The sequence below is a fragment of the Tachyglossus aculeatus genome, chromosome 17, assembly GCF_015852505.1.
Source record: "Tachyglossus aculeatus isolate mTacAcu1 chromosome 17, mTacAcu1.pri, whole genome shotgun sequence".
Lineage (NCBI taxonomy): Eukaryota > Metazoa > Chordata > Mammalia > Monotremata > Tachyglossidae > Tachyglossus > Tachyglossus aculeatus.
In genome coordinates, this window is record NC_052082.1 from 55,205,949 (window position 1) to 55,228,877 (window position 22,929).

At 57.6% G+C, this 22,929-nt stretch overlaps 1 protein-coding gene across 2 annotated transcripts in view; it reads right to left on the bottom strand.

The window, feature by feature from the left end:
• TMEM248 (transmembrane protein 248) overlaps positions 1-22,929 on the bottom strand; it is a 75,959-nt gene that overhangs the window by 7,834 nt on the left and 45,196 nt on the right. For both annotated transcript variants that reach the window (XM_038759105.1, XM_038759104.1), the window contains exons 7-8: positions 8,403-8,531; positions 83-198 (exon numbers count right to left, since the gene is read on the bottom strand). In XM_038759105.1, coding sequence (XP_038615033.1) covers positions 83-198; positions 8,403-8,531 — 245 coding nt within the window. The remainder of the gene's footprint in view (positions 1-82; positions 199-8,402; positions 8,532-22,929) is intronic.

The window sequence follows — 22,929 nt, forward strand, 5'->3', positions numbered from 1 at the left end:
CATTCTCACATTCTCACGGTACCCAGCCCTGAGTTTGAGGGTGGGTCCCGGGCCCTCAGGGGTGACCGGGGCCCCGACTCACCAGGCCTGGGGCTTCCTCTTGCTGAGTCCGGGCGGCCGGCAGCGCTGGGAGTGCGGGCTCAGGTGGTAGGTCAGCTGCCGGCACAGCTTCTCCACGTGGCCCAGGGAGGCACCATCCTGCAGTGCGGGGAGGGCAAAGCGCGAAGGGCACCGTTAGGGGAGGGGAAGAAAGGGAGGGGCAGCCACGCTCTCCCTCCCACAACACTACCGACCCCAACCCTCTAATCCGGAGGAGCATCCCGTCCCACACACTTCACACCAAAAGGAAGGGTAATAATAGTAGTAGTGGGAGAAGCAGCGTGCCTAGTGGATAGAGCACAGGCCTCAGAAGGTCATGGGTTCTAATCCCGGATCCCCACTTGTCTGCTGTGTGACACTGGGCAAGTCACTTCACTTCTCCATGCCTTAGTTGCCTCATCTACAAAATGGGGATTGAGACTGTGAGCCTCATGGGGCAGGGACTGTGTCCAACCCGATTGGCTTGTATCTGCCCCAGCGCTTAGTACAGTACCTGGCACGTAGTAAGTGCTTAACAAATACCCTAATTATTATTAGTAGTAGTAGTAGAAGATAGGATCCTGGCCCTCAGTGAGCTCATGGTTTAGCCTCCCTTCTCAGAAACAAGACATGATTCCACTCTTGTCCTCTCTTCCCTAATTCATTCATTCAGTCATATTTATTGAGTGCTTACTGTGTGCAGAGCACTGTACTAAGTGCTTGGGAAGTACAAGTTGGCAACATATATTTTTTTTCTTTGTTCAGGGTTGTCCCTCCCCCAACCCAGCCCCTCAGCCCCTTGATGTATGGCTCTGAACTCCCCGAAGACCCTCCCCCCGCCCCCGGCACAAGCCAGGTCCTTGCTTTGACGGAAGAGAGACCAAGTTATATTTATTGAGCGCTAGCTGGGGGCCACATGCTATATTCTAAATGTTTGGGAGAGTACAAGAGCAGCACGAGGGGAGTGTCCATCTGTCTTACCCAGGAGGTGATGGACACTGCCCCCCCCCACACCCTCCCTCAGCCCCCCCCCGGCCCACCTTGGGTTTCTAAAGCTCTGAGCGGCCGAGCTGGATTTGGGAGGGAGAGCCGGGAGCCAGGTTTTCTTTCTCGCTGGGATTTGTGGAGTCTCCTACTTGGCAGACAATACAGTGCCCTTTCTCACCCGAGTTCCTACATGGGAGATTTGAGGTTTGGATAAAGCTTCCTCTGTCTCTCCACCGTCTCTCTGCCCCCCTCCCCACCAGAAGGGCTCTAAGCCTTGATCTCTGTGATTGGGAGTCCATCTGTGTGTCTGTCCATCCCCTCCTCCCGCCTTCTCCCCCAGTGTGCGGGCATTCCCCCGATCCCCCACATTCCCTGCTCTAGGATGAGGCCAAATCTCGGTGGCTCTGACTCAGTTTTCCCATCTGCAAACAGTGTGGCCTAGTGGCTAAAGCACGGACCTATGAGTCAGAAGGACGTGGGTTCTAGTCCCTGCTCTGTCACTTGTTTACTTTGTGACCTCGGGCAAGTCACTTCATTTCTCTGGGCCTTTGTTCCTTCATCTGTAAAATGGGGATTAAAACTGAGAGCCCCATGTGGGACAGGGACTCTGTCCAGCCTGATTTTCTTGTATTGCCCCCCAGTGCTTAATGCAGTGCCTGGCACACAGCAAGCGCTTAATACCATTATTATTATTATTACAGGATAATCAGATCACATAGTGTTCCTTTCCCAAATGGTTCTAAGTGGGACGGAGAACAGGTATTGAATGCCCACTTTGCAAATGACAAAACTGAGGCCCAGAGAAGTTAAATGAATTGCTCTAGGCCACAAAGAAGGCAAGTGGCAGAGCTAGGATTAGAGTCCACCTGACGCCCAGGCCCTTGAACTTTCTACTGAGCAACACTGCTTCTCTACCTACCTCTAGGCATAGACATGATCCCTGCCCTCAAGAAGTTTACAATCTTGTGGAGGGGCGGCAGGGGGAATGGGACAGGAACCCTGTTTAGGGAATCAGTCCCCCATTATGGGGGAGTGGGAAGGAGCTGAGAACCCCACAAAGGAAATAATAAGGAATTCCGGCAGGACCCCCCCCGCCCCACCCGGTCTCCCCTTCCTTATGGGCTAGGTAAGGGAGGGGAAGATGCAAGTGGGAGCCCTGCCCACTGGGGAGCTTGGGCAGCGAAAGCGGGGTTTCTAAGAGTGGCCCCATCAACAATGCTGCCCTTTCTCCCCCCACCTCCACCCTGGGAGCTGCCAGCGGTCTGGTCCGGCATTCCCGCCCCTCCTCGTACCCAGCTGCCTCCGGCTAGTCGGAAAATCTCTGCGGGGGCAGCATATGGGCCATTCTTCCACGCCCAGTCGCCAGGGTCCACTCAGGGCAGGGCCAAACCCAGAGGAGGGAGGGGGTGCAGCTAACGGCGAACAGCCCAGGACCGCAGTCAGGAGACTCGGGTTCTAATCCCATCTCGGCCACTGGCTGCTGTGTGACCTTGGGCCAGTCTCTTAACCTCTCTGAGCCTCAGGTTCCTCATCATCATCATAATAATAATAATAATGATGGCATTTATTAAGCGCTTACTATGTGCAAAGCACTAATGAGATTCAGAGATCTGTTCTCTCTACCTCAAGGACTGGGAGCCTCACGGAGGACAGCAGGGATTTATCTGATTACCCTGCATTCACTCCAACACCTAGCATGGAGACCATACTAACTGCTTAATAAACACCATAACTAATAATAATTATAATAATAGTAATGATAATTCTGGCATTTGTTAAGTGCTTACTGTGTGCCAGGCACGTACCAAGCGCCGAGGTGGATACAAGTAAATCGGGTTGGACCCAGTCCTTGCCCCACATGGGCTCACAGTCTTAATCCCCATTTTATAGATGCGAAAAATGAGGCACAGAGAAGGTCATACAGCAGACAAGTGGCACAGCTGGGATTAAAACTCACAGCCTTCTGACTCCGAGGCCCGTGCTCTATGCACTACGCCATGCTGCTTCCCGTCAACCCAACCTGTACGCAGCTGACTTTTTTGTTCTGATCGGGAACACTGCTCCCCAAGAAACAAATGGACGCTGAGAACTCGAGAGCTGGAGAGGGGAGAGTCAGGGGTGTAGGATGGTCCATGCTGGGTCACTGGGGGAGAGACAGGGATGGCAAGGGGAGAGTCAGGGGTGTGGGGCAGTCCATCCTTGACCGTGAGGGTGAGCGTACTGCGCATCGCTCCTTCTAGCCTTCTGTTGCCACTGCAGACAGTGTCCTAGCCTGGGTGGACTCAAAAATCTCCAGTGGCTACCAATCAATCTGCGTATCAGGCAGAAACTCCTCACCCTGGGCTTCAAGGCTGTCCATCACCTCGCCCCCTCCTACCTCACCTCACCTCCCTTCTCTCCTTCTCCAGCCCAGCCCGCACCCTCCACTCCTCTGCCACTAATCTCCTCACCGTACCTCGTTCTCGCCTGTCCCGCCATCGACCCCCGGCCCACGTCATCCCCCGGGCCTGGAATGCCCCCAATCCCTCTGCCCCTCCGCCAAGCTAGCTCTCTTCCTCCCTTCAAGGCCCTACTGAGAGCTCACCTCCTCCAGGAGGCCTTTCCACACTGAGCCCCTTCCTTCCTCTCCCCCTCGTCCCCCTCTCCATCCCCCACATCTTACCTCTTTCCCTTCCCCACAGCACCTGTATATATGTATATATGCTTGCACATATTTATTACTCTATCTATTTATTTTACTTGTACATATCTATTCTATTTATTTTATTTTGTTAGTATGTTTGGTTTTGTTCTCTGTCTCCCCCTTTTAGACTGTGAGCCCACTGTTGGGTAGGGACTGTCTCTATACGTTGCCACCTTGTACTTCCCAAGCGCTTAGTACAGTGCTCTGCACACAGTAAGCGCTCAATAAATACGATTGATGATGATGATGATGGACTGGGACCCTGGAGATGGTCCTGAGCATCATCGTATTTCCCCGCCTACCTGGAAAATGTTTTCCTCTAGCCTTGGGGCTCCTGATAATGGATCATCCCCACCTTCCCTACCATCTCCCAGCAGAGGCCTCGGTGGGGTCAACACAGAACTCCCCCCCGGCTCCCGGGGGTCACCCCCAGTCAGGGCCTAGGACTGACCCAATGGTTGGGGCTCCTGTCCATGTCCCCAAGCTCAGAGGGAACCAGCCACCCTACCACCTTCAGCTGCAGAGGGTCCGGAGGAGGCGGGAGGGTGGGAAGCAGCTACTTCTCCTACCCTCCCTCTCTCCCACCCCCAGGATCTCCCTTTGCGTAAATCTACATAAGCAGTGAATCAGCGGATTCGTGCATTAGAAAAACATCGCATCATGTGCTTGGCAAAGTCGCCTCTTCTGGTTGGTTTTTTTCCTTCTTGTTTCCTTTCTTCACTGCCTCTCCCTCTTACTCTTTCTTTAGCGTCCTCCCTGGGGCCCAAGGCTCTCCCAAATAACCGTTTCTTCTTCCTCTCCCTCCCCGTACCTCATCTCCTGGAGAAGAGCATTTTCCTGCACTCCGCTACTCCTGAGCAACAAAGCGAGAAGCCCAAAGGAGAAGGGTGTCAGGAAGTTGCTTCCAAGGCAATCTAAGTCCCGAGGAAGTGAGTTGACTTCCCACTGGTGGTGTTACACAGACATTCCTCCCACCTGCGGTTGGGCGGTTAATTTCTGCTGGGTCACCTAAGGGGATGGACGGGTACCCCCTGTGGATTCAGCCGGCCGATAGACACCCGCATGGCCATTCTGCTCGAGGCCCCAGCTCTCCGGTGCCATCTCCCCACCGTCCCCCTTCCCTGTCCCTGGACGGAGAGGCAAGTCTCCCAGAAGGGAAGTCGTGGAATGCTCCGCCTAATTCCTGCGACTCGGCCCTGCTCCCCCCGGGGTGGTCCGAGGTGGCCTGGGCGGCCCTGGACCCTGGCCAGCAGTGGACAGAGAGAAAACTCTGCCAGCCAGTGAAAAGGAGCGGCGGCAGCGAGTAAAGATGAGCAGAGGGAGCTGGGGGGAGCAGGGACCGGGGTGGAGGCAGGGGCATGGACAGGATGGCCTCTAGGTTACTGCCCTGGGAGGTGGCATCTCAGGAGGAAAGTTGAGAGTGTGGGAGGAGGAAGCCTTGCCCGCGTTAGGGGGCAGGGGAGGAAATGCAAGTCTTGTGAAAGACCAATGTGAGCTAACTACTGCCGGCTCCGGCCCTTCTCCTTCTCCTCACTCAATCAATCAATCAATCGCATTTATCAAGCGCTTACTGTGTGCAGAGCACTGTACTAAGCGCTTGGGAAGTACAAGTTGGCAACATATAGAGACAGTCCCTACCCAACAGTGAGCTCACAGTCTACATTCCCCACTCCTCACTCCCAGACAGCCAGAGCCAATAGGCCACTGGCCCAGCGTGGAGCTCTTGAACCTGGGTCTCTGTTTGCCCGCCCCCCTCCCCGTGTCCCACCCCGGCCGGGTCAGAGGAGTCCAGCTTCCCAGCGGCTCCAGGGCTCAGAACGGAAGCAGCGGTTGGTGGGAAGCCAGAGGAAGCCTCCAGCCTGGAGCCATCTCTCCCAGGACCCCACTGACTTCCTCCTGACAGGCGGCTCCCCTGAGTGCACGGCGGTGGGGGGGAGGCAGAGGCATAAGAGAGTCTAACCCAGGACTAACCCGCTCCATGGATAGGGGAGCGGAGAAGCAGCCCCTCCCTCTCCCTACCTCCCTGAGAGGCCCAGGGCCGGTATTCCAGGCTGGAGCCCAGCCTGAGGTCAGGAATGGTATTTACTGAGCACTGACTGCATGCACAGCACTGTACCAAGCGCTCGGGAGAGTCCAATACAACAGAGTTGGTGGACACATTCCCCGCCCACAACGAGCTGACAGTCTAGAGCTTCCCACCGGCTGGGATCTCCGTTCCGTTACCCACTCCCCAGTGGCTTCCCAGACCCTGGGTCTGGAAGGATTCTCCAGAGTCATCTGGTCCACCCCCTTGCCTCAAACCTTCCCGGGGAAGGCTGCCTCCAGCTCGCGGCTCGGATAAACAGGTCTCCTACACTGCCCGCAGGGCCTGCCATCCGGCCACTAGCCCACTTGAGAAGCCCCCGCTTTGACCTAAGCCACATCTGCCATGCTGCGTTCCCTTGGCCTTGCCGCGAGTGAGGATTAAGGCCTGCTGGTCACCCTCCTCCAGGCAAAAGCTATTCCGGGTGTTGGCTCTCGGCCTTCCCTTCTCTCAGCTGGACAAGCCTAGTTCCCAGCCTCCTTGCCATCCACTTTAAGGCCCTCAGTCAGCTCTCCCCTGCCCACCTCTCCTTGCCCATTTCATTCATTCATTCATTCGTATTTATTGAGCATTTGCTGTGTGCAAAGCACTGTACTAAGGGCTTTAGAGAGTACAATATAACAATAAACAGACACATTCCTAGCCCACCACTACTACAACCCCACCCACACGCTTTGCTCCTCTAATGGCAACCTACTCTCTGTCCATCCTGCTCACAACTACTCTCTGGCCTGGAACCTCTCACTTCACATCCAAACGACCACCACGCTCCCCACTTTCAAAGCCCCTTTAAAAATCACAGCTCCGGGAAGAGGCCGTCCCTGAGCCCTCATCATTATTATTATTATTAGTAGTAATAATAATAACTGTGGAATTTGTTAAGCAGTTACTCTGTGCCAGGCACTGTACTAACACTGGGGGTGGATACAAGCAAATCAGGTTGGACAGTCCCTGTCCCAAATGGGGCTCACAAGTATCAATCCCCATTTTACGGATTGACTGAGGCACAGGGAAGTGAAATGACTTGCCCAAAGTCACACAGCAGACAAGTAGCAGAGCCAGGATTAGAATCCATGATCTTCTGACTCTTAGGCCCATGTTCTATCCACTATGCCATGCTGCTTCTCGTCTCCCCTCTCCCCCTACTACTGTCAGCCTGCACCTGGCTGGGAACTCCTTACACATTTTGATATTCTCCCCAGCCCCACAGCACTCACATCCAGATTCTTATACTCTAACATTTCCCCTATTCTTAATCTATTCTTAATCTGTCTGTCAACCCCTATGGATGTAAACTCCTCATGGGCAGGGATTGTGTATACTAACTCTGTTGTACTGTACTCTCCCAAGAGCTCAGTAAGTGCCAAGTAAATACCACCGTTTGATTGCATGATTAACTGACTTGCCCAAGCCCTCAACCGGAGTAAAGACCCAGAAAACTTCCTCCGGCTTCAGTGTCCACCCAACCCTCCCTCCCTGATGTAGACATGGGCTTGGTCAGGACAGAAGGGATGGGACTGGCGAGGAAGAGGACGGGGAAGAGGTGGAGAAAGGGAGGAGGTGGAGAAGGGGAGGAGGAGAAAAGGGAGGGAGGAGGAGAAAGGGACGAGGAAGAGGAGGAAGAGAGAAGGAGCAGGAAGAAGGGTCAGTTTACTGTTTCAGGCTTTAGAGTGAAGAAGGAAACCACAAGCACCTGCCAGTAACTGGAGAGTGGGTGGGGGCTGGGGGTGGGAGGTTGGAGGGGAACTACAGGCCGGCCCTTGGTTCCCTGAGCCGAGGACAGGAAAAGCCGGAGACCATCCCAGTGGGAGAAGCGGCCAGAGTGGGGCTAAACCCCGGCTCCCACAGGGAGCGGATCACGAGGGAACAAGGAGCCCCTGAGCCTGGAGTCCCCACCTCACAGACACGGGCCGGGAGAGGGGAGTCGGCGGGGGTCACCTAGCAGCCCCGGTTCTCTCCCGATGGTCATCCCCGTGCCTCCAACCCAGCATGACATCACATCCACCATTTTGGGGAAGCCTGGTCGAGAAACCAAACCCCAGACACAAAGATGTCCGGCACCGGGTGCAAAACAGACAGGCGACGGGCCGACTGCAAATTGGACTGTCCGGGATCTGTCCTGTCAAATGGCCACCTAGGAGCTCCCCCACCTCCCCTCCCTCTGCCTGAGGGGCCACATGCAGAGAAGCGTCTTCCTCCTCCACACGTTCTCCAGGTTTTGGCGGGAATGGTCGGTGGAAGGAGTCCAGCCGGAGAATCAGGAAGAGCCCACCCACTCCTACTCTGTCCACTCCCATTGTCAAACCGGAGCCACGTGGAGTGGGACTGGGCATGGCAAGGAGGAAAAATCTTCCCTTCCCTCGGCTCATCGGTTCCTCTCTGTGCTCCAGCCCTCCTCCCCTTAGGGAACCCCGGAGGGCCCACCCCAGCTGATTTGCCGAGGCAGGGAGGCTGGGAGGGCCTGGGGGCCGCGAATGCCCTCCCCACCCTTCGGAGGGAACTCAGGTGTCAAATAGGGACCAGCCACATAACCCCTGCCGCCTCAGTCTTCCCCCAGCCCGGCCCCCCTACCGGCTTGGGGCAGTGGATGTGTCGGGCCAAGCTGATGATGAGGTCGTGGGTGATGGGGTCCACCAGGTTGCGGAAGCTGGCGTAGCGGTACAGGACGTCATCCAGCGAGGTCGACTCCATGCCCAAGTCCTGCAAGACCAGAGCAGGTCGGGGTCACGGGAGCCAACCCCCAGCTTCCCCGCCCCCATGCCTCACCCCTGGCTGGAGGTCCCCCCCCGGTGAAGGGTAGGCAGCTCTGGTCAACAGCCCTGTAGCAGCAGGGCCCGGGGGTGGGAGCAGGTGGCAGGACGAAGTCTGGTCCCAGCTCTGCCCAGGGCCAGCGGAGTGTCCTGGGATCAGCCCCACCACCCCCCTGGGCCTCAGCTTTCCCCTCTGGGAAATGGGGGCCGTACCTGCCTCGACCTCCCCTGAGGGATACTGTGTTGCGGCAGCATGAACCCTCCGGACTCCCTGGCTGAAGGTCCTTCCACCCTCCAGTCGCCCCACCGCCGTCCGCCCCTCCCTGCAATGGTTTTTTATGGCTCAGTGAGGCTGGAAACGGCTCTGCTCAATTCAGCCAGCTCATCTGCAATTTAATAACTTCTCCCCTGGGCCCTCCCGCCGGCCTCTGCCTCCGGACCGGACCAGAACCAGGCCCTTCTCCTGCAACTGGCCGTGCGGAAACTGCGCAAAGAGCTGCCAGCTCTGGCATCTAGGGCTAGCACAGAGCCCGGGCCTGGGACCCAGCAGACCAGAGTTCTAGGCCCAGTTCCACCACACACCTGCTCTGAGACCACGGGGAAGTCACCGTAAACTTCCATTCATTCAGTCGTACTTATTGAGCGCTTACTGTGTGCAGAGAACTGTACTAAGCGTTTGGGAAGCACAAATTGGCAACATACAGAGACAGTCCCTACCCAACAACGGGCTCACAGTCTCTCTGGGCCTGTTTCCTCTTCTGGAAAATGGGGACAACGTATCCTTCTCCCTCCCACTTAGACTGGTAGCCCCAGTGTGTCCACACAGATTACCCGTGTCATCATAATTACTCTTACAGCCACCCGCACCCCTGGGACAGGACAGAAGGCACACCGTCCCCACCCACGGTTGGCTCAGACTCAATCCCGGCTCCTCCACCTTCCTGCCTCATGACACTGGGCAAGTCACTTCACTTCTCTGGGCCTCAGTTACCTCATAAGTAAAATGGGGATTGAGACTGTGAGCCCCATGTGTCCAACCGGATTAACCTGTATCCATCCTAGCACTTAGAACAGTGCTTGGCACATAGTAAGCCCGCAACAAGTACCAACATTATCAGTATTATCATCCAGATGGATCCAAAGGCAGGGGGAGGGTCAGTTGGACCCCGGGCCAGCCTGGCTGCCCGAAGAGTCTGGCAGGGATCAGTCTGCCCATCTGCCACTCAGCCTGCACCAGGGGATTCCCCCGGGGGACCAGGCTATCGGAGTCACACACATCACACTCACTAAAAGTCACAATAGACACACACTCCCACCCATTACCAGGCAGACACACACTGAGCCACGCAGGCACATACACAGGCACTCACAAAGACCCCGCAAACACCAATGATAGGCAGGCAGCCGCCCCCATTCCTCAAGGCCCCCCTGCCTCTATTTAATCAAGGCCTCAGGGCCCGTCCGCCTGGACAGGATCTGACTGATGACACCTGCTTTCTACAGTGCCGCCGCGGGCCAGGCATGGCGCGTGCTGGGCCTGTGGAAAATAATATTGATTTTTCTCTCTTTCCTCCTGGTGGCAGGGACGCGGTAGCCAAGGGGGAAAACGTGGCAGGACTGGGGAAAAATGTGTCTCATTTAGAGTGCCACGCAGGCATGCTCACCCTGCCTAGCCGGCCTTCCTGACATTCCCAACCTTCCGGCCCCAGATGGGCCTTCAGATCACGGGCCTGGATGACGTCAAGACTGGGGACGAGACCACTGCCCTGCCTTGAATTGCCTGTCACCTCACATATGGTGAGACAAGGCATCGCCCCCGCTAATCACAGAGAGTCTAAGAGGCAGGGGAGGGCATAGTGCATAGAGCATGGCCTTGGGAGTCAGAAGGTCATGGGTTTTAATCCCAGCTCCGCCACTTGTCTGTTGTGTGACCTTGGGCAGGTCACTTTACTTCTCTGGGCCTCAATTACCTCATCTGCAAAATGGGGATTGAGACTGTGAGCCCCCCAAGAGACAAGGACTGTGTCCAACCTGATTGGTTTGCATGTGCTCCAGCGCTTAATACAGTACCTGGCACAAAGTAAGCGCTTAACAAATACCATTATTATTATATTATTCTAGCCAGGAAGGCAGACTGCCTCCGTCTGCCCCAGGCTCTGAGGCAGCCAATCAATCAATCTATTCATTCATTCATTCAATCGTATTTATTGAGCACTTACTATGTGCAGAGCACTGTACTTGGGAAGTACAAGTTGGCAACATATAGAGACGGTCCCTACCCAACAGTGGGCTCACAGTCTAGAAGATGTCTACTCTGTGCCAGGCACTGTACATACCTGCCTTGTGCAGAGACCCAGCAAAACTTCCTTACCGTGGAGCGGGCCCCTGAGGTGGGCCTTCATCATTGCCAACTTCTAAAATATGTTTGGGGGCTCCTAGCTGCCTCGTGCCTCAGTTTACCAGGAGGCAGCACCTCGGGAAAAAGGGTGAGGGGAGGCCAGGTGAGACGCCGTGCCCCAAGGTCCCCCCACACCCTCCTCTTGGGCACTGGCAACCAGAGTCTTCCTGGGTGTCAGGGAGGCTGCTGGGACACCAGGTCACCCTCCTGGGTCACTGTCCATCCCGAGGCCCACCCAGTCCGCCCACTGAGCACCTGCCCCATCAGAGGGCCGGCTCGGATGGACAGCTTGGGCCCTGGGACAGCTGGAGCCCAATAGCTGCCCACATGATTCCCTCCCTGCCTCCCCATCACCACCTCCCTTCCAGGCTTTTCCGGGCCGACTTCCACGCTGGCATCAGCAGCTGCTCCCCTGGTTCTCTGAGTCCCCCAACCCTGCTGGAGGCCACTGCCGCTTCCTCCCCCCACCCAACACATCCAGGCCCCAGAGCTGTCCCCACCAGCCCCCTGAGCCACCACTGAGGCACTAGGGGGGCCGGCATCCCCACCACTCTTCCAGCAGGATGCTTTTCCTCCCACATTCCAAGTCTCTGATGACAGCATCCCATCAGGGCTCCCTCCGGGGAACCACAGCGGACTGACCCACACCTATCATCATCATCATCAATCGTATTTATTGAGCGCTTACTGTGTGCAGAGCACTGTACTAAGCGCTTGGGAAGTACAAGTTGGCAACACATAGAGACAGTCCCTACCCAACAGTGGGCTCTCAGACCCCACCTATGACCCAGCGTGGATCTTCCCGCACCCCCGACTCCCCTCAAGGACCCAACATTGACTATCCAGCTATCCCAGCACAGACCATCCGATACCAGATTCTCCCTCCAGTGACCCAGCTTGGGTCATCCGACACCCCGATCCTCCTCCTCCTCTAGTGACCTTTTCTCCAGCCTGGGTGTCTGCTCATTAACCCAGCTAGATTGTCACCACCTTGACGGCAGGGACCACGTCTTTATTATTACGAAGTGTTTTATAAATGATAGTAATAACGATGCCGGTATTTGTTAAGTGCTCACGAGGCGTGAAGCAGCAGGCCGAGGCGGGTGCCGGAGTCCCCAGCCCTGCCCCTTCCGTTCAGTGGTGCCCGGGGCATCCTGGCCAGGAGTGGCAGGTGCCAAAGTCTCCCGAATGGAGACAGGAGTGTCCCTGCTGGCCCTCTAAACGGGAACCATAAAAGGTGGCTTTTATGGGCCCATTCCGGTGTAACGGCCCGCTCCCTCCTCCCCACCCTTCCGCCACCCTCCTGGGGGTAGCGTTCAAGGGAGGGGCTAGACTAGCTGCACCCCCACCGGTGCGGCCGACTTACTATTTCCGGGACCTCTCACGGTCGCAAACCTGCAGCAGCAATGACAGTGTTCTGTCGGTTTTCTCTAAGTGGGCGCGGACTGCCCGCCCCCCATCCCCAAAATGCCCACCTCCTCCAACTGATCGCCGGCCCCTCCCCAACCCCGGGAGGCCTGGCGTTGGCAACAAAGGCAGCCATGCCCAGCTGCAGCTGAAAGAGGGGCCCAGGTGGAGAGCCTCCTTTCCCGGTCTTCATCCGGGTTCGCTTGCCCACAGACGGAATCCTTTCCATCCATAGGCCAGTACATATCTGCAGGGGTGCCCTCAAGTGATTTCAGAAGTGTGAGGGGTGGGGGTGAAGCTAAGACCCCCCCAGGTACCATTCCACCCACCTCATATCAGGGTATGGAGGAGAGTTGGCAGCTGTGTGGAGCGGGCAAGGGGAGCCTTCCCCTTTGGGGCTACAGGCCAACAGCTGAGCCTGGAAGGTCTGTTCCTTGGGCAATGTTATCCACAAGGAGGGAGAGGGGCTGCTGCTAGTTTGCAAGTTGGACTTTTCCACGGTCGGTCGTGTGGGGTCCCCTCAAGGGGATCCCGTGCCTAGAAGCGAGCTAACGGTCACCCATCATGGGGACGAGGAAGGAAGGTCTTCATCTCCCAGAAGGCCGGGACCCCTTCCCGGACCCCTCTGCACAGCCAGACATGCTCTTGGTGGTTTCTGGCCCAGACCTGGTTTCTCTCCAACCGCTCCCAAGAACTTATTGAGCGCCCCAGGGAGGGAGGGAGGGAGGGAGAGAGGGGCTGAGGCCAGCTAACTTCCAAGAAAGCGGGGCAGGGCGAGAGGGAAACTGGAGAACAGAGCCCACACAGTCAATAAGTCATTTTTTCCAAGCTCGTGGCCGCTGGCGGTTGTCGGCTTATTACTCCAGCCACGCACCCCGACTCTCCTCTCCCCCCAGATAGGGAAGACTGGGACAGGCAGGCAAAGGGTACCCCTCCCCACCCCCTAAATCACCAGACCATCCTGCAGCAACACCCTCGGAGGCCCAGCCTGGTTCCTTGGGAACTGAGTAGGGGAGTTCTGGGGGGCTGCAGGGGAAAAAGGAGAAAGGGGAGAGAAGGAAGAACAATCATTGTGGTATCTGTTTGGCACTCACTATTTGCCAAGCACTGTGGCAAGAACTGGAGTTAGAGACAGGATAAGCAGATTGGATGCAGGCCCTATTCCATCTGGGGCTTGTAGTCCAAGAGTGGGGAGAACAGGCATAGAATCTCCATTTTCACAGACAAGGGAACCGAGGCTCAGATAGGTTAAGTGACTTGCTCAAGGTCACCCAGCAGACAAGTGGTGGAGCCGGGATTAGAAACCAGGAAAGAAGGGAGGTGGGGAGAGAAGGAGTGAGTGGGGAAGAAGCCTCCCATGAGGTCAGGAACCTTCCCTCTCCCACTCCACCCCAGCCTCCCTCAGCCCTGGCCCCGCTGGGAAGGCGGGAAAAGAGAAAGTCCCAGGGGAAGGGGGAAGGGTGGGGTCCCACCATGGGTCCTGAAAGGCCACCCCGGCCCCCGGATTACTGGGACCCCACCCCTCTCGGCGCTCATGAGGGTGAATATCCCCGTCATCCCCCTCAGCCTGGTCGGGGGCAAGGAGATGATTCAGGATACCTGGGCTGTAGTCCCAGCCACCCCCGCACCCCCCACCTTGCTGTGTGCCCTTGAACAAGCCACCTACCTCTCTAGGCCTCAGTTTCCCCCACCCCCGGACACAGAAGGGCCGGGCCCTGCGATTGGCACGACTGGAAAGAAAGCAGACCTGGACAAAAAGACAATCGGGCTGCAGGTGGGGGGCTTGGGGGAGGATGGCTCCGCTCTTCCTCGGGCTCCGGGTGCTCCCCCTCTCGAAGCCCACAGCGGGAGGGCCGGCGCACTGCATTCTGACCGAGCTCCAAGCTGCCAGGGCCAAGGCGAGGGCCGCTGGCCAGCAGGGCTTTGGCTTTGGCTGACACGAGCGCGGGCAGGCCAGGCCACGCCAGGCCAGGCCAGGCGCTCATGAAACGAACAAGCTAGAGGCCCACCCCGCCCGCTCCCAGCTAGGAACCCTGCAGCCTTGCACTGGGCTGAGCCGAGGCTCTGCTCCATCTGGGCCAGCTCCCCACAGACCGACTGAACACCAACCGACAGACAGACAGATGGACGCCTGGCTGGGCCTCTGGAGCCAAGCTGGGAGTGGCTGCCTATAGGCCGCTGCTTCCCTGGAGCTGCTCTTTCCATCCTGGATCGCCTGCCTCCATGCTCCAGCCCCACCCTGCCCCTCAGGCCCTCCTCACTGAGCCCGGGTGTGTTGGGGGGGCAGGGGCTGGGAGAGTGCTGGACCTCTGCTCCCCAGCCCAGCTGGGCCATCCTATGCCCTTTTAGACAGGAACAGGCCAGAGGCCTGAGGAGGGGAGGGTGGGAGGGTGGCACTGAGAGGCAGTAGAAAGGGGAAGGAGGGATGGACGGACACAGACCAGAAAGAAGGGAGCGTCCAGCAGAGAAGGGGCAGAAGCCAGAAGGTGGGCGGGGGGGGGGGGGGGGGGTCTGGGCCAACAGTCCATTCCCCTGCCCCCATCCAGTAGAGAAGTGCAGTCCCAGAGCCAGAAGTGTCCAGCCCTGAGGCCGCAGGGGACAGGCCCCTAGGCTGGGGGAATGGGGACGGGGACGGGCTAGGAATGCCAACAAGCGGCTCGCTGCGGTCCTGGGCAGGATTCCCCTGGCAGGCAAGCAGTCAGGCGGGCGGAGGTCAGCCAGCCCAGCCCAGCCGGGGACCCGGCGCGCTGTAAATTCCTGTCCCGGAGCCACCAAGCGCTGCTCCATGTTGGGAAGAAAATTAAAAAAATTCAAGCCCGTAAATCCCAGCTCCCTGCCAGGGACAGGCCCTTACGGTGGCGGGGTGGAGGGTGGCTTTTAATTCATCTCCTTCCCCTCTCTGGAGGAGGAGAGACTGATCAAGTGACTGTACATTATTTAAAACAGCCTTGCAGATTGCCACGGGCCTGCAGGCTGGAAGCCAGGTGGGCCTAATGCACGGTGAATGTGGAATTCCAGGGGTAGAGAAGATCTGCCCAGCGCTTAGAACAGTGCTTTGTACATAGTAAGCGCTTAACAAATACCATCATTATTATTATTATTATAATCTGTGGGTTGGGCAGGTACACACTTGCCTGCGACTACAAACCAGGCACACCTAGGCCCGGACACTCACAAATGTGTATATGCAAACTCCTCCCCACCCTGTCCCCCAACCATGGGGATACCCACAATCACCACCACCACCCCCCTCCTCCAATCCCCCTCAGCACACACAGCAGCAATGCAAACAGGTTTTGTATCCAGCCAGCCCCATCCCTCATTCTCACGCAGGGGCTGGGAGCTGGCATGGCACGTGATGGACAGGAAGGAATTAGAGGGCGCGGGGTCCGTCTGGGGCCCTTCCTCGTCCCCAGCCGCCCCCTCCCCGGCTCTGATGGCGACAGCAGCATCATCAGCAGAGTGACTGTGCAGAAACAGACCACGGCTCACCTTGCTCCCACCAGATGCCCCGAGAGACCAAGGCAATGACCAGGACCAGGAGGAGGAGGAAGAGCAGTTGGAGGAGGAGAAGGAGCAGAAGCCGCAGCAAGATGAGCAGGAGCAAGATGATGAGGAGGAGGAGTGAGGGGGAGGAAGGGGAGGGGGAAATGGGGCAGGGGAGTGTGCAGTGGGAAGGAGAGTAGAGGGAGGTCAGAGTCACCATAGCACAATCTCGGGCAGAACCCAGCCTGGGCAATTTATGATTCCTATCACTCAAAATAATAACTGGTTCCATGCTATTAGTAATAATTAATAATCATTAATAATAATCCTAGTGAGTACTTTACAAATACCACTACATGCTAAGCATCGCGCTAAGCCCCGAGATACAAGATAAAAGGTCAGATCCAGTTGGTCCCACAGCCGGAACACGTTGAATTGAGCCCGCATTTTACAGATGAGGGAACTGAGGCCCAGAGAAGTTAAGCGGCGGTCACCTGGCAGGCAGACAGCGAAACCGGAATTAGAACCCAGGCCCTACAACTCCTGGGCCTGGGCTCTTTTCATGAGACCACATTGCTTCCCAACATTGGTCCCACCCAACCGAGGGCCCAAAGGGGGACGGACTCAAGGGAGAGGAACACGGAGAGGAGCAACCAAACGCCACTGCGTTTGCCAATACGATGCCCACGACACACAGGTCGGTACACCCTGTGACGTCCAGTCCGCAGCCCAGGCCCCTAATGCCAAGCTGGTATGGCGGTCGAAATGCCCCAGGACTCCCTGGGCATTGACACCTGGGCTCAGGCCCTGAGCCCAAAGAGATGCCTCCACCCGGGGCAGGATGGGACGGGGGGGGATGGGGCAGTTGTGCCAATAAACAGGGGGCGGTGGGGGAAGCCGCCCCACAGGACTGGAGTCAGGGCCTTCTGCCCCATGCCTGGGAGGGGGCAGGGAAAGGGGGGGAGATCTACTCTGCTGAGGCACCCCCTCCCAGTCAACCCCTGCCATAGTAGCAGTCCTGTTTGAGCGGGGCCTGAAGCAGGGACCCCGGGTCCTGCCCCCACACAATGTTCCGTGACCTCTGCCAAGCCCCTCTCCCTCTCCGTGCCTCCATCTCTCCTGCAGTGCCTCTCCCTTGAGGTAGGCAGGGAGATAAGTGGGAGACCCTCTTCCCCAGGGCTCTGAGGCGACGCTCCAACCAGGCTGCGCGCCCGTCCGCCCAGCCGGCCGGCCTGGGCCCCTTGCCCAGGAAACATGCCCGACTGACCGACGACTGACCGACCGGAACCCGGCCTGGTCACCGCTTCGGCCAGCGGGCAAGCGTGGGCACAGCTTGGAGCAGGGCCCTCCCGGACATTACCGGCTTGGCCCCCTCCGGTTCCGCCTGACCTAGGGCGGGAGCTGAGACGCCCGGGGCAGGAGGTGTCCCAGCCTTCCGCCTCGGCTGTCATTCCCAGCTTCAGGCCTGCCTCTCCCGCAAACACGCCATCGGGCACCCATGCGAGCCCTGCGTCACTGGGCACGAGCAGCCCCCCGGGGGTGGTGATAAAAAAGTAGAACAGTCACCCCCACAGGGGCCCCCAGCTTCTGATGGCGAGCAGGGGAGACGGGCCACCTGACCGGCAGCTGTAAATCCGAGAAGCCAACGGTGCTTGGGGGGAGTCAACGCCATGGTAACGGCCACTTCCCAGGTGGGTGCCCGGGGGGATCCCCCCACCCCAAAGCTCCCTGCCTGAGCTACTCTTTTTCCTCCCCATCTTGTGTGTGCACATGCACGCACCCACACACACACACTCTCCCCCCACCCCCCACCCCGCAGGGCCAGACTCCCGAAGATGTCCTGCAGAAGACCCTTCCCCATAAAGGGGCACCCCTAAAGCACTCCCACTCCCCAGCCCCCACAAAGTGACCCCTTCCCCACCTCTAGGCTCAAACACACCCTCTCCCCACCCCCAGGTCTCTGCATAAAGGGAGCCCCCGGCCTTCCCTGTCCCCGCCAATCCCGGCTGGGGTCTCTTCCCTCACCCACCCTTCGTCTGTGGGCACAGAGGAGCTGGCACTTGGGCCCTCTCCCAGAGGCAATTCCTGCCCCGGTACCCCCCACCTCACTATGCCCTCAGCAAAAACGTCAGGGGAGAGGGAAGAGATCAGGATTAGGTAAACTGGGTTTTGCAGGGGTCCCCACCGCTCTCCATCCTCCTTTCTCCTCAGCCCAGGGCCAGGCTCGGAGGGGCAGGGTGTCCGAGGCAACTTGTTGCCAACTTGTACTTCCCAAGCGCTTAGTACAGTGCTCTGCACACAGTAAGCGCTCAATAAATACGACTGATGATGATGATGATGAAAAGGCATTCTCTGCAGGCCCAGCCCTGACGGAAACACTTCTGCCCTCAGAGCTGGGGGTAGCCGGGGGCGGGGGGCATCCCCTGCCAGGGCCCCTCTGAAAATCCTGGTGGCCACTGCTACAGATTCTGCTCTCTGTACTCTCCCTGGCACTCAATACAGTGCTCTGCCCACATAAGGCACTTGATTAAACAATCAGTGGGATTTACTGAGTGCTTACTATTTGCAGAGCACTGCACTAAGCACTTAGTAAAGTAAAATGGCTTAGTGGAAAGAACGCGGGCTTGGGAGTCAGAGGTCGTGGGTTCTAATCCTGGCTGTGCCGCTGGTCAGCTGTGTGACTTTGGGCAAGTCACTTAACTTCTCTGTGCCTCAGTTACTTCATCTGGAAAATGGGGATGAAAACTGTGAGCCCCACACAGGACAACCTGAATACCTTGTATCTATCCCAGCGTTTAGAACAGTGCGTGGCACATAGTAAGTGCTTAACAAATACCATTATTATTATTATTATTATTACTACAATATAGCTTACAGTCTAGAGGAGGGAGAATAAATACAACTGATTTATGAAGTCTCCGAGAAGGCCAGACTGGGGATGGCAGTGACCCACCGCAGGCCCCCGACTCCAGTGCCCTACAGGAGCTCATGGGCACCAAAGCTATTTCCTATAAGGGCTCCATTGCCACTGCGGCACAATCCGACCCACACTGCCCCTCCAAAGAGAGAGAGTGTGTACTCTTTACGATCAATAACAACAGTTGGGGTGTATATCCAATGCTTCTCTGTGACAAATCCTGGACTGCCAACATAAGAGGGAGAGAGAGCAGTTCCTCCACCCCTGTTTTACAGATGTGGAAACTGAGGCCCAGAGAGTTGAAGCGTCCCGACTCTGCCGCTGTACTCGGAGCCTGCCGGCCCCTCCTGGTTCTTGGTCCAACTTGCTAAAGTGCCGGGTGACTGCTCCTTTTCTCTGCAACTCAGTTTTCCCCCTCTGCCAAATGGGTACGAGCCCCCACCTGCTACTGAGACCACCTCTGAGATGAGGTATACGGGACTCAACCAGGAGTTGTACTTCCCGAGCGCTTAGTACAGTGCTCTGCACACAGTAAGTGCTCAATAAATACGATTGATTGATTGTCTCCCCCTTTTAGACTGTGAGCCCACTGTTGGGTAGGGACTGTCTCTATATGTTGCCAATTCGTACTTCCCAAGCGCTTAGTACAGTGCTCTGCACATAGTAAGCGCTCAATAAATACGATTGATGATGATGATTGAGTTGGGAACTCTGGGGTTCTGAGCCTAACGCTGCTGCTGGAAACCCCTCTCTCCCTGGGCCATGGCACGGCTCGGCGGGATCCCCAGAGAAGCCACGTGGCCAAGTGGAAAGAGCACGGGCTTGGGAGTCAGAGGTCGTGGATTCTAATTCTGGCTCCGCCACTTGCCTGCTGTGTGACCTTGGGCAAGGCACTTCACTTCTCTGCGCCTCAGTTCCCTCATCTGTAAAACGGGGATGAAGACTGTGAGCCCCACGTGGGACAACCTGATTACCTTGGATTCCCCCTAGAGCTTAGAACAGTATCAGGCACAGAATAAGCACTTAACAAATACCATTATTATTATGCTCAGGCCCCTCCCCTCGGCTCTGGGCAAATAAAATTCCAGAGCTTTTTGGCGGAGAAGCGCTGGCCTCTGCCAAAGTCGTCGTAGACGGATGTATAATCAATAGCATAATCAACCACTGATAGTGAGTGCTGACTGTGCGCACAGCACTGTGCTCAGAGTTCAGCCCTGTAGAGAAGCAGTGTGACTCAATGGAAAGAGCCCAGGCTTTGGAGTCAGAGGTCACAGGTTCAAATCCCGAATCTGACAATTGAAAGCTGCGTGACTTTGGGCAAGTCACTTAACTTCTCTGTGCCTCAGTTACCTCATCTGTAAAATGGGGATTGACTGTGAGCCCCCCCGTGGGACAACCTGATCACCTTGTAACCTCCCCAGTGATTAGAACGGTGCTTTGCACATAGTAAGTGCTTAATAAATGCCATCATTATTATTATTAGTCCGTTAACCCTTTCGTTAGGCAGGCACATTTAGTCAAACGTCTGGACCACAGCCTCTGGGGCCTGTGGCCCTAAGCCCCGGCCAGAGCCCGGGGTGGGTGAGGGAGTCGCCGTGTTCCCGTCCACTTACTTCCCTCTAACCCCCTCCCCCTGCCCCCAAGGCCGGAGCCTGGGACGGCTGGCGGACCCCCCCCAACAGGTGGGGTCGGAGCCACAGACCCCGAAACCAGGCCATATAATAATAATAATAATAATAATAATATTGGTATTTGTTAAGCGCTTACTATGTGCAAGCACTGTTCTAAGCGCTGGGGAGGTTACAAGGTGGTCAGATTGTCCCATGGGGGGGCTCACAGTTTTCATCCCCATTTTACAGATGAGGTCACTGAGGCCCAGAGAAGCAAAGTGACTTGCCCAGTGTCACACTGCTGACGGTTGGTGGAGCCGGGGTTTGAACCCCTGACCTCTGACTCCAAAGCCCGGGCTCTTTCCATTGAGCCACGCTGCTTCTCTATATATGCTGCTTCTCTTAGAGAAGGCTCAGTGGAGAAGAGCCGGGGCTTTGGAGTCAGAGGTCATGGGTTCAAATCCCGGCTCCGCCAAATGTCAGCTGTGTGACTGTGGGCAAGTCACTTAACTTCTCTGGGCCTCAGTTCCCTCATCTGTAAAATGGGGATGAAGACTGTGAGCCCCCCGTGGGACAACCTGCTCCCCTTGTAACCTCCCCTGCGCTTAGAACAGTGCTTTGCACATAGTAAGCGCTTAATAAATGCCATTATTATCATTACTATTATATAAGCCATCCCACTGCCTCCGTGCCGCCCCCCCCCCCTCCAACCCACTCGGGGTAGCGACGGTGGGGCTCGGGAGGAGGAGCAACCTCGGCGGGCGGCCCGGAGGAGAGAGAGGAAGAGTGTCCATCCTGAGGAGGACCGGAGGGGCGCACGAGGGGGGAATCAATCAATCGTATTTATTGAGCGCTTACTGTGTGCAGAGCACTGGACTAAGCGCTTGGGAAGTGCAAGTTGGCAACATAGAGAGACAGTCCCTGCCCAACAGTGGGCTCACAGTCTCAATCAATCGTATTTATTGAGCGCTTACTGTGTGCAGAGCACTGGACTAAGCGCTTGGGAAGTGCAAGTTGGCAACATAGAGAGACGGTCCCTGCCCAACAGTGGGCTCACAGTCTCAATCAATCGTATTTATTGAGCGCTTACTGTGTGCAGAGCACTGGACTAAGCGCTTGGGAAGTGCAAGTTGGCAACATAGAGAGACGGTCCCTGCCCAACAGTGGGCTCACAGTCTCAATCAATCGTATTTATTGAGCGCTTACTGTGTGCAGAGCACTGGACTAAGCGCTTGGGAAGTCCAAGTTGGCAACATATAGAGACGGTCCCAAGCCAACAGTGGGCTCAGAGTCTAAAAAGGGAAGGGGTCCCCCGCAGCTCCCCGCCCCAGGCGCCCCGGGTCCCGGCGGTTGGGGGGGGGGGGGGTCCCTCGGTGCCCCCCGCGGTTGACCTGACCTGACCTGCCGTGACCTGCGCTGACCTGTCGCAGGTGTCGGAGCAGGGCGTCGGCCTGGTCCCTCCGCCCCTCCCGCGCCCGGCCCAGCAGCTCCTCGATCAGCCCCACGCGCCGCTGGTAGGGGGCCGGGCCCGGGGCTGGGGCCGGTCCCGGAGACCCCCCCCCCGGAGGGCGGCGGCCCCCCGGACCCCCGGCCCGGCCGGCCCGCACGGAGGGGGCCCCGGGGGGGGCGGCTCGTCTCCGGCGCCGGGCCCTTGCTCTGCCGGCTGCCCATCTAAGCCCGGGCCGGGGGTCGGGGGGCTCAGCCCCGGGCCCCCCCGCTCCACCGCCCCGGAGGGGAGGGGGCCGTCAGCCCCAACGAAAGCCCCGCCGCCCCCGCCCACAACTTTGGGAGAAACTGTTGCACGCCGGCGGGACGGGACGGGTCGGGGGGAGGAGCGGGAGGAAAGGAAGGGGAGGGAGGAGCGGTAGGCCCTCCTCCGGCCCGGCCCCCACAGCAGCCCCCTCCCCACTTCCCCGGAGCAGCAGCGGGAGGAGGATGAGGAAGGGATGGTGTGTACTCGCCGTAGCCGAAGGGGAGGAGGCCCCAGGCCCGCTGCTGCTCCGCCCCATTCCTCGTCCTCCTCCCTCCGTGGAAAAGAGCGCGAGAGTCCCGTGTGTGTCGTGTGTGGGTGTGTTGTGTGTGTCCCCGTCCCCCGAGGGGTCTGGGGTCTGCTGTCGAGGACGGGTCTCCTCCCCGCCCCGCGGTGTCCTCGGCTGGGCAACTCACAGGGCGGGGAGGGGAGGGGGATACCCGCACATGGAAACCCACCGGAATTTCGGGACTGGCTCCTTCCCTCCCCTTTCTGAATGATCCGGATAACTGTCCCAACTCTACCCTTCACTCAATCAATCAATCAATCGTATTTATTGAGCGCTTACTGTGTGCAGAGCACTGTACTAAGCGCTTGGGAAGTACAAGTTGGCAACATATAGAGACAGTCCCTACCCAACAGTGGGCTCACAGTCTAAAAGACTCGACCCAATGGGCCCGGCCATGCGGTACCACCTCCTCCCCCGAGCCCCCCATCCCCGACCCCCACCCTCAGGGTGGCCTGGACCCTGCATCCATCCTAACTCTACTCCCTGGACAC